The following is an 11,576-nucleotide window of genomic DNA, read 5'->3' as shown; positions in this document are numbered from 1 at the left end:
CAAAATTTTGAAGCCAATTATATTGGATGGATTTGAAAGGTAATATGTATCATTACCATGAATGTAATAAAATTAGCAAAAAAAACCTTAATCTTTAGTAAGCGAGAAAAAAAATTATACAATAATGAATGATAGATATGATAAATATATCAGGATTATCAAACAAAGATGAAGGATAGAAACTAAATGATATAGAAATGAAGAAACCAAAAAAATGAGCCTACTAAGGTTAGTATTCAAAGTATTCCCTAAGAAATCCAAGAATTTATAAGATGTAGTCTTCAATCCATGATTCTATCTTTTTGGCTATAAAATTTTATAGCTCAATTAAAATTATGGACAAATATAATTGATGCAAAATCAAATTTCATCTCAAGAGCTTTTTTTCCAAGATTTAGGATACAAAAGATTAGTTATTATAAAATAGAATTGTAGATAATACATGAAGACTTTTAAGGCAATAATGATGACAAGATACATAAGGTTAAGGAACAGGAAATGACTGACAAAAAGATATTAGCTTATTTTTAAAATAATCTAGACTACGCTTTTTTGTATAAAGATTTGAATATAGAAGTAGAGTACCTAGTACACAACCAAATAATGAAAGAATAGATTGTTGATGTCTATACACATGCACCAAATATCAAAGATATATATTTTTTTACTTACATTGTAATATAGCCAAAGCCATTTCTAAACCATATACAAAATAATCACCATCTAGTTAAGTAGTAAATCATCCCAATAGGTTCTAAAAACCTCATTTATCAGCAAACAAACATCCACAAAAGTAAGACAAAATAATATTATAATGCATTTGAAGACATAATGCAAGCTTACAATGGAGATAAAATATTAGCACTTTAGATGACGTCCAAAAAATTTAGCAAATATTGCAATAGGAAAGGATGATAATATAATAAAGAAGATAGAATAGAAACGTAATTAGTCATAATATTATTGCAAAGTTAGGACATGAGTGGTGATTAGAAATATATATATATATATATATATATATATATATATTTAAAAACCAATAAAAAGATAATTTTTAGCTCTCTCTCACTTCTTCAAAAATCAAATATTTATCTATAAATAAAAATAACAAGATTAATCATTGTATTTTTAAAACTTGAGGCTCACCAAAATGTTGTAGTATTTTGTACTCAAATAAATAAAAGAGAAGCATGGATTTATTCTTTGTAAAATACTTATAATCCAATTGTATAGTAAAGAAAAATTGTGCTAAAAGAAGCATTTACAACTTGAGTACATTGTAATAATGCAAATAATGTTCTACAATATGACCCTAAATAAATATCTTCTAAAATAGAACTATCAAACTATGAAGGCAATATATGTCCCTTAACTAAATTTGAGTTTGTTTCTTTGTTTAAATTTTAAATTCTAAAAATATTATGTTCATACAATTATAACAAAAATTCCTATTTTTGCATAAATGATTAAGATCCAATTCTAATACTTAAAATAGAAAAATCACAAAAACCAAATTTGTTTCCAAAGCCTAACAAAAAATTGGCATGACTTTATTAATGACCAAGAAAAAGAAGTTCTAACTATATGAATCCATGAGACCTCCTAAACTATTGCTTTGAGACCTAAAGATGGTGGCTACATCTCTACCATTAAATTCTAAGGAGTCCAAACTATCTTGTTACTACATAATTGTTTGTGAATAAATTTTATTATTTATGAAATCTTGATTGACATGTGATTTAATAAAATCTCTGAAAAAAGGTGTAGTAAATACGTATACAAGAGAATAGATATTACAGTTTTTTTTATTTGCAATAAATTTAGAAAGAAGATTGTCTTGAAGTGACATTCATTGAGATCTACACCTAAAAATGTGCATAAGCTCTTCTTTCTGTTTTATCCTTTTGAATGATATATTTTGCAATAGCAAATGGTGAAGCAACATCGAACATTCAAACCAAACAGATGTAACGAAAGATTTTATGATTAAACTGTTATTCATAATGACACCAATTCACGCTGCAGATTCCGCATGTTAGATACCAAATACTATATTCAGGTGAGCAGGACTTGATTTAGAAAAGATAGAATCCAGAGTTTGTTCATAAATCCATGAAATTAGCACGAGACACCAATGTCTGCTCCTAGAATGAAAATCTGCCGGAAAGGCACAGAAATAAAATAACAGAAAGACAGCCAGACAGACAAGTGAAGGTAGGGATTTACGTTATTTGGAAAAATTTAGAATTCAATATGTACAGATTGCTCTTAAGATGAATCAAGAAGAAAAATAATAAAAAATAATAACATTTTCTACCAAAACTGCATCCATGACAATATCCTTGTTGATTTGTTACTTCCGTGCATAATGTTAGAGAGGCCTGAAAGATGCTTTACCAGACCTACTTTTAAACTGCAGACAAGTGACCAGGACTTGATATGGGGTTCGTCCCCAGTATGTCGGCTTAATCAGAATCTAACTACACTCCGTTGAAAACTCCGGTCTCCTTGTGTCTGCTTCACCCACACCAAAACAGTTGCAATTGCCGATGGGTTCGTAAAAATCCTGCAAATCCATCACGCAACAAATGTTATTCTGAAGGAAAAAAAGGTACCCTTTTAAATTGAAATCTAATGAAGGATGCTCCAAAAACAGAGTTTCTTCCATCGTTGCAAGCAGTTCGAAACCTTACCTATTTTCTGAAGGAAAAACGCAGATAATGACTCTCTGATGTTCAGTAAACAAATAAAAAATAAAAAATAAAAAATAAAAAGCCTCACCTATTTTTAACCTCGTAATATCGCAGAATTTTTCCCTCCATGTAACTAGCGTGCTTCACATCGTCACTTCCGCTCAATTCAGATGGGTATCCCGGCCGTCGCCAGTATTCTTTCCTCAATGCTTCCAAAATCTTATCCTGAACTTGAAACAAAACAAAGTGTTGAGATTTGTTTTTTGAGACTATACATCAGTTTCCTGCATTTAATGATAGTGTCCGTATGATGGCCTCTAGGATTTTTCAACGTGAATTGTGCTTCAAGGCAAGGAAATGAAGGCTAACGGTGACTGCAGGATAACATTTTCCAGGTTAGAGCAACAGAGGTGTGATTCACGGAATGGTGCTTGCGAATCTTCTTACCGTTGGCTGAGAAGCGTCAATCCAGTGAAATTGCTTTACGTCGCTATGTTTATTGCTCCGGAACCATGCAAGTTGCTTTTTTACCAGGCTCCTATTAAACCAAAATCATGCGTTAGTGTTTTGTTTACAGAGTAGCATATCAACATAAAGAACTAATCCTCGGGTTAGTTCATTGTACTATAAGACCAGTGACAGACAAGTTTACTATCGCCTCTTACCTTGAAACATGTTGGAAAGCTGATAGAAAAGCCAGGAACCTCTCCTCAGTGCTCCTTCCCCCAGCTTTCCGGCATTCCATCAGAAATTCCATCGCCTGATTTGCCATAAGGATCATCACACAAGTCTGCTGGTTAAAGCACATCAATTCATGTTTTCCAACAATCAGGGACGACGCATTAAATGAAGAACACTTGAACATCTGGAAACTGAAACTCTGTACCCTACTGATCGCGGAATTTATTCACTAATCCCAATCAGAACTCTGGGTCACATGCGCCAGTGGAGAATGGTGGAGCTTACTTCCTGGTAACCAATCCCACGAGATGAGAAACTTGAATCAGGCGTTAATCCGAGATCTAGAAGCCATGATGCTTCTTGTAGCAAACCCCGTGGATCTGCAACATCAATCAATTATATGAGTCTGGCGTCATTAATCCGTATCTGTTCTTAGGAACGCAAGAAACTGAAGCTGATCTATCGAGGCTGCAATCGCACGGAACTTCCATGAGTCGTACTTGCAATCATCTGTTCGCAGCGCAGATCTATACAATGATACAGCTCCTTGCGATGTTGATAAAAAAAGTAGCACTGGAAGTCATAATCAGAATCCCACTCCAATCCGTCCATGTGATCCACCGTGTAGTTGTGCTGCTTAGGAAAAGCTCTCCGAGGCTGGCCAGAGACATGCATCCGCTACACACCGATGTGAGACTTCTGATTGCCACTCGCCATTTGATTTTGCAACGCCACAACGGCTTAAAGTATTTAAACTATTAACAGTATCTTTGTTTTGACTAAGAGAAGATTATTGTCACAAACCATTGTTACTTCGAGGGCGCGACGAAGGCGGTACCAATCGTTACGGGCAAAGCTGTAAGCATTCGCAGGATCACTTGCTTTGGTTAATCTAAGTGCAGCCATCTCCCAGTCTCCAGGGCGACTGACCAAACGTCGAATTTCGGCCTCAATAACAGCACTCACTTCAGGAGTAGCTTTCGGAGCTAGAGCTTTTCCGCTCATGTACCTGCAGTCGTCAACCATCAATGCAGACAGTAAGCACAAACGTCCTTGCAAATTGCAAAGACTCATTAAGACAAAGGTTTCATGCTGACAAACTTAGGAATGCCTTTGAATCAGTGAATGCTTGAGCTGGTAGGCAATGGTGTCCATACCTGCGCATGTAAGTGCACGTGCCTCCAACGACTATGGGTACGCGGCCGCGCGCCAGCACCAGCTCCGTGGCATCTCTGGCGTCTTTGAAAAATCGGCTGGCTGAGTATTCTGGTCCCTTCAAAGAAACGTTTGAGGGCGATCACATTCAGTTCGCTTTATCAGGTCCTATCGAGCTACCCATGAAATACGATTTTATTCTTACTTTTAGGTTTTGCTGTGACGACCTCAAAATACAATAGAACATTTCGTGAGATGCTGTCAACCATGAGGAATATGCAATACGGACCTTCTGTAGGAGGAACTATGTCAAGCAAGTGATGGGGAACGCCCTGCAAGAGGTTAATTAAAAATGAATTAAATTGAATGAAGGGGGAGAGGGGGGAGAAGTTAAAATCCGAATCGAAATCAACAACAAGGGAGGTCAGCTGCATAGAGAGTGTTGTTTGCCATCTTCTATTAAGGGATCAAGATGTTTAACTGCAATCCAAGAATGGATCACCACTAGCATTGAAAAGATAACAATAATATGTGAGCTACAGTAGGATCGTTGGAGATGATTCAGAGAGGTCAAGAGGAGCAATAGATTGGCAGTAATGTTATCGATCACGAGCCCACCTCTCGCTCATGCAATGGCGTCTTCGCGCTTCCGACGTTCATGCCATTGTAAACCTGCAATTCAGTGAGACAAGAAGCAATGTTCATGTGAAAGGTCTCAAAGGCTACGACAGGTGAATCAGGAGAGGAATCGCCTTCCAGTAGATAACAGAAGCTCATGTTGAGCTGCATGCAATGTTCCGCTAAACAGGAAGAACCTGCTACCTCGAAGACTGTTTTGATTTGAAAGAAAAATGTGATTTGGTCTGCCTACTGTGCTTGGGTGGACGTCAAGCTGACTTCGGCTATAGTGAGAGGATTGACAAGAGGACTCAAGATATCCGTCCTAAAGAACTTGTAGTGACAATCTTGATAAGGAACTATTTATGGAGCACAGCAAGAACGGCACATACTGCCGCGCAAAGCAAAATGAGGACAGATCAAAACTTGAAACGAATAGGCAACATGGAACGACCGCCACAGAGGAGCTGGAATTCCTTCGCAAAGAGCATCCACATTGTGATCCACAAGCAGTTCCTGCTACAATGTTACGGACCTACGAGCTCATATTCCGAATCTTTCGTTCCACGAAAATGACAAAAACTCAAGAACAGCGCTGCTAGTCAAGAAGGATATTCAAAAACGCCCAGGGTGGTTATTCAAGGACAAGGATCAGTGAATGTGGACCGATATCACAGTAAGTGTGGACCACAGCACGTCAGGGACAATGCATCAAAGGACGAGAGGAGGGACCTGTATTGAATCGGCACTGATGATCTCGCCCCCGAGCTGCTTCGCCAAGTTTATCGCGAAGCGCGACTTGCCCACTCCAGTTGGACCTGCGATGACTATCACACGATCTTTCTGCGTCTCCACCCCTGTCATCGTTGTAGTAGACCTGTCCACATTGTCCGGCCTCCCGGCGAATTCCAAGCAACCAATCTTTCGCGTGGTCGTGGTGGTGGCGGTGGTCTCTCCCCCTTCCTTCAACAACCCCGCTTGCCTGCCTCCATTGCCGACTGCCACTTTTGCCCGCGCCATCCCAAGCACATTCGGCTGCAGGTCTACCATAACCAGCTTCGGGTCCCAAAAGTCCTTGCATTGTTGCTGCCAGTTTATTCCCACCACCAATTCCCCACGTCGACTGGACAAGCACGGACATGCTGCTCTTTGAGTCCACATGTATTCCCTTCTAACCTCAAAGAATCCTTTTGTCGGGTGTCGCAGAAGATAAAAACTAAACAGAAGGACACCAAATCAAACTATAAACTCAAGAAAAACAACCAACACCCTCTTCAATGCCAAATCTCCAATCTCCAATCTGACTCCCGCTACAACACCCAGAATCCTCTCTGAGGATCACTCGCCTTTCCCTTCAAGCAGCCTCGTTTTTACACCACAAAAGAACAAGACACCTACGAGGTGACAACCTCAGAGTTGTGTTACTCCTACGAGCTAACTCCCCGACACGCTCATTCACTCGACAACACAGCTACTCAACAGCTGCTTGCTGAGAAATTGAAGCTCCTCCTCGCTGGAGAGTTAAATGCCTCGAGCAGGCTGTGCTAGAACAATGTCATCTGCCTATCATTAATCATCACACAGCAGAACCAGGCGGAACGATCTTCAAGCCTGCATCCCTTTCCCTTTCCCCTTCCCTGCTGCCCGTTTTTGTAGGGGAAGGCTGCTTTTATTACCTCTCCCAGGAACAAAACAAGAAGGGGCTAAAAAAAAGAAAGAGAGTGTCTACAGCTCGAGCTTTTCGTGTAGGGCAGCGCAGTCTCGGAAAAAACGAATCTGAAGCTCTGCTTTGTGTGTGTGTGTGCGTGTGCGCGTGCAGGCATGCGATGCTGTACACCATTCACACTCTCGAGGAGGATGATCTTCGAGTCAACCAACCTGCAAATATCACGCGCTCTTTCTGTCTGTCTGTCTGCATGTCTCTCTCTCGGTTGCTTGCTCTGGTGGGTGCGCCTTCTCTTGAAGCTATGCTGCAGCTTAACATAACAATCACAAAACGAGATAGGCAGCTCCTGTGGACCCAAATTGTACTGTGAGAGCTTTGGCTTCGCTATCATGTTCGCCATTTGTGGGTCCTGTTCTGACGGAGAAGATCCAACTCAATGAACCGCATCGTAAACCTCTCAAATACTCTCTGGAATACCATGGATCATTGGTATGCTGCAACAGCATTTGGCTTTATAAAGCTTGTAGAAGAAGACGTAAAAGAAGAAGAAGAAGAAGAAGAAGCAGCGATGCTGATCTAAGCCTCAAAAGTGGTCGATCTTCTGATCACTTAGTTTATTTTTTTTAATATATGTTTTTATTATTTGCCTTTTACCTAGAATCATGGATGCCTGCTTTTTTGTGTATTTGATTTTTTGTTTTGATTGTTTGTTTGTTTGTGTGTGTGTGTGTGTGTGTGTGTGTGTTTCTTTTTGCTTTTAAGCCTCAACCGATTCAGATGAGCTGAACCTTTGCACACTCGCTATCAAGTGAGTGATCCTCTTGATGCTCAATCAATTCCTTCAGATTTATAGGGAGTGTGCTTTGGTCCGTCAACTCGTGTTTAGTTTGTGGGTACTCTCAACCACCGTTTAGAGATGTGAAATCGACCACCGTTTAGAGATATTCGCATTAACATTAGCAACTGTTATAATAATAATACTAATACTAACACTAATAGTCATAAAGTTGCAGTAGTATCATCTTTCTGGCTTGCTTTGGGGATGACATGTAGTGTTGAAGAAGGGCGTTCAGCTCCAATGCCTAGGTGATTCAAGCCCTTGCTGGAGTGGGTAAATGCAGCAGGCTTGTGCTGCGACGAGGAATGATCTAGTGCCCAGTATCCATGATGATCCGGCCTTGGTTGCAGCTCCCGTACATTTCTCTTTGGAGCCAGGCCCTCAGGGACTCATGGGTACCGGAACTTACCTTTTCATTTATTATTCATTTTTTTGAGGTTTTTTATTATTTTTTAAAAAAATATATAAATAATAATAGTAGTAGTAATTGCTTTCTGGGAACAGATCCTTCTACTTCTTCTTCTTCTTCTTCTTTGTTTTTACCTTTTTTTTCTTTTTGGGCTTGCCTGCCCACTGTTCTTTTCAAGGGCAAATGGGATTGCACCAGCTTTGACACTGTGGTGGTCTGGTGCCTCATGTCATTGCATTCAGATAAGCTTGTCAGCGAACAGAATATTTATTTGTAAATATCACACACACATTATCACAAAAATAAAATAATACAAAATCCCATCTAGCAAAATCTGCCTGAAAAATCCTCTTGTGTGCAATCATGAAGTTGGTGGGGTGGAGAAATGTCACCATTAGAAAGGAAGAAAAAAGAAGGAAATCAAATGAGCCTAGAGCTGCACAAAACCCATCTAGAATGATCTATTTCTGAAGTGGGTGTTTATGGGCCCACAAGTCCTATACACAAAGCCATGAAATTCCTATAGTTAAGATATGAATGTGCTCAATCAAAGCAAATTGTTATTGAATGCATGTAAACAGATGTCTTAAATCCAGACTTTGAGATCAAAAATGGGATTAATTTCGAAAATAAAAAATTGTACATAAATTTTTGTGAATATTACATCAATTAATGTCATATAAATCAATCATAAGCATAAAAACACAAATATTATTTAATCATAAAATTTTGAATACAAGTGGCTTATATTCTATTAAATTCTATCAAAATTTTATGATGACAATAGACTTGTACCTCACTTTAAACATGTTTATAGTTCATTAGTAGGTACATTGAAGAGTGGTATTTGAGAGCATACTTGAGAAAAGATTTTTACAAGTTGGTTTTATATCAATAGAATCAATATTGAGTTTTGAGGAATTTTCAAAGTTAGAGATGTTCTCAATTGGTTTAGACTTTGAGAAATAAAGATATGCTTATAAATTTGAGGATTTCTTAAGTTTTGTAGTATGTGTGTGGATGAATTTTGAGCAATGTATTGGTATGCTAGTTATAAATGTGTGTGCAAATTTTGAAATCAATTGAATAGTTAGATCAAAGTGTATAAAGGTTTTTGTGGGTTGAGGTCTCAAAAACTGGATTTTAAAGGTTAATAAGTTTTTTCTAAGATCTTTAGCAATGTCAGTTAGATTAAAAAGATTCTTATTTTTTATTTTTTATAGATACTAGACTTGATTTCCAGCATTAAGATGAAATTTGAGAGCAATTCAATGGTACATGAAGGAGGTATTGGTATTGGAAGTTTAGCATTTAGGTTGAAGTAGGAGGCGACTCAATACCCAATTAAATTATCTTGTGTTTCTCTCAATTGGTAAGTGTAATCAATTTTATCTTTCTTAAGCTTGTTTCTAACTAAGATATTAAGAAGCATGCAAATTTTGAGTTGATATCAAAGGTTTGATCATTAGTTGTTGAGGTTCCATTTTATTATAGGTTTTGTCTACAGTTTGGTTAGAACTTAGGATTTGGTCTAAGATTTTGTTAGGATTAGAGTTTACTTGGGATTTGGTTTAGAACTTGACTAGAGATTGATTAGGGTTTATTTAGGATTTATCTAGGTTTTAGGTTTTTATTAGAATTTCATTAGAATTTGACCTAAGGTTTTATTAAGGTTCAATTAGGATTTCAATTAGGATTTGACTTAGGAATTGATTAAGATTCAATTATGGTTTCATTTTTAGTATTTCTTTAGGATACTTTATTTTTTATTTAAAATTTATTATTCCTAATATTTCTTTAAGATTATTGTTATTTTTTTAAAGGTTTATTTTTATATTTCTTTAAGATATCTTATTATTTTTCTTTGAGATTAATTTGAGACTTTTTTGTGTTTCTTTTATAAGTTCTTTTAAATTTATTTTGGATTGGTCAAAGTTTGATTAGGATTATTAAGGTTTACTTAAAGTTTATTTAAGATTCTATTAGACTTAGTAGGATTGTTGTTGCATTTCTATTTACCTTCCATAGCTAGATATTTGATACATTCTCAGGCAAGAATACATATAATATATCAATCTTGCTATATAACTCCTAACTAGATAGTATATATGGAGGCAAGAGTGAAATCTTCTTCACTCTTACTAATACATTTTCAGTCCTTAGTCTTATTTTAAGACTTTCTAGTCTTCTTATCTTTAGCAATAGCCATTATATATTATTAATATAACATCTTTGAATGATTTTATAATCATTTGAGTGACATAAAAATTTATTGATCTTTTAGTTCTTTGAAATTCGTGTCTTTGATATCTTATTATTATCAAAAAATATGTTGTTTAAACTTTTGATATCCTACTTGTTTTTTAAATATATATATATATATATATATATATATAAATATATACATGATATTTTTAATATTAAAAAAATGATATCTTGTATATTTAATTTTGTTTTATTTTCATTACTAGGTATTTTGGCCAAAGTAATGCATCTGAATACTAGTACATGTACAAAAACTTATTTATTTTACTATTTTAGATCTCATTACATATCTTTAATAGATTTTTTATAATTATATTATTAGTCTTTAAATTTTGTATATAAGTTAAAATTAAGGTTCTTAAAAGAAATCTGGTTCTTTGTTGTTTCTACTATAATTCTTCTTATATTATTATTATTATTATTATATTAAAGATCTATGAAAAATATCACAATTACCAATGCAGTATCATTATATTATGAAAATTATTTCACAAAATAATAACTATATTTAGAGGCTATATATATTTGTAATTTTAAATATATTATTAGAAGTTATTCCTTGAACTTAGTTTTATAGCCTAAAGAAGTCAAATTTGATGATTTAATAGATCTAGACAAAATTTATTATGTATATTTAATAATAATGATTTAGTCGAAATCTATTTATACTAATGATAAAACATTTTTAATAATTTATTTGTAATAAGTCAAAGAGTAGAATAGTATTCTTCGAATATCATTTAATAAGCACATGATTATATATATATATATATATATATATATATAGATAGATAGATAACAAAATTATTCAAGATTGACATAAGAAACTCTTGGGCTCAAAATTTTGGACATACTCATGCAACAAAGAAATTGAATATTAATATTTATTTGAAAATAAAAAGAGTAAAGGAAAATATATTTTATAAGTACATATAAGTCTATTGGTACATAATATTAAAGTAAAGTACATAGAAAGAAGGTTATACAAAGTCCTAACCATCCTATTTCATACGTACATAATGTGATATTGGTTTCAATTTGGCTCATTTATTAATAATCCTTTTGTAATAGGCTATATAATACAAAAAAATATTAGATAATTGTATACAATGATATTTTTATCTATATATTACATTAAAAAGAAGAGATTAGTCTTTTTAATAAAATTTCAAAATTTTACAAATATATATATATATATATATACAATGGCAGAGTTTTATGACCTCGTATTGCAAACTCTTCCACAAATCC

General features: G+C 35.2%; 1 protein-coding gene across 2 annotated transcripts; it reads right to left on the bottom strand.

Annotated features, from left to right (window-relative positions):
* Positions 1–2,215: 2,215 nt before the first annotated feature.
* LOC112282234 (tRNA dimethylallyltransferase 9) lies at positions 2,216–7,160 on the bottom strand. 2 transcript variants are annotated; one of them, XM_024519620.3, is made up of 11 exons: positions 5,880–7,160; positions 5,148–5,201; positions 4,819–4,861; positions 4,532–4,640; positions 4,179–4,383; positions 3,875–4,052; positions 3,660–3,754; positions 3,359–3,453; positions 3,141–3,231; positions 2,782–2,918; positions 2,216–2,566 (listed from the first exon to the last, which is right to left on the bottom strand). In XM_024519620.3, exons 1-11 carry the CDS (start codon positions 6,306–6,308, stop codon positions 2,470–2,472), a joined length of 1,533 nt encoding a protein of 510 aa, XP_024375388.1. In that variant the 5' UTR covers positions 6,309–7,160; the 3' UTR covers positions 2,216–2,469. The 2 variants fall into 2 exon arrangements, with proteins under 2 accessions (XP_024375388.1, XP_024375389.1); XM_024519621.3 differs by having other exon boundaries at positions 3,875–4,031.
* Positions 7,161–11,576: the final 4,416 nt, after the last annotated feature.

The sequence above is a fragment of the Physcomitrium patens genome, chromosome 5 (genome assembly GCF_059467195.1).
Source record: "Physcomitrium patens ecotype Gransden chromosome 5, ASM5946719v1, whole genome shotgun sequence".
NCBI classification, from domain to species: Eukaryota; Viridiplantae; Streptophyta; class Bryopsida; order Funariales; family Funariaceae; genus Physcomitrium; species Physcomitrium patens.
Note: the sequence above shows the minus strand (reverse complement) of the source record. Positions and strands in the feature narration are given on the sequence as shown.

Bases quoted from the DNA above. Each gene is read 5' to 3' on its own strand.
- LOC112282234 (XM_024519620.3), bottom strand. From the start codon at position 6,308: ATGTGGACTCAAAGAGCAGCATGTCCGTGCTTGTCCAGTCGACGTGGG. The intron at 4,641-4,818 runs GTCCGTATTGCA...TGAAGGGACCAG, and splicing joins CATAGTTCCTCCTACAGAAG to AATACTCAGCCAGCCGATTT. The intron at 4,384-4,531 runs GTATGGACACCA...TGACGACTGCAG, and splicing joins ACGTGCACTTACATGCGCAG to GTACATGAGCGGAAAAGCTC.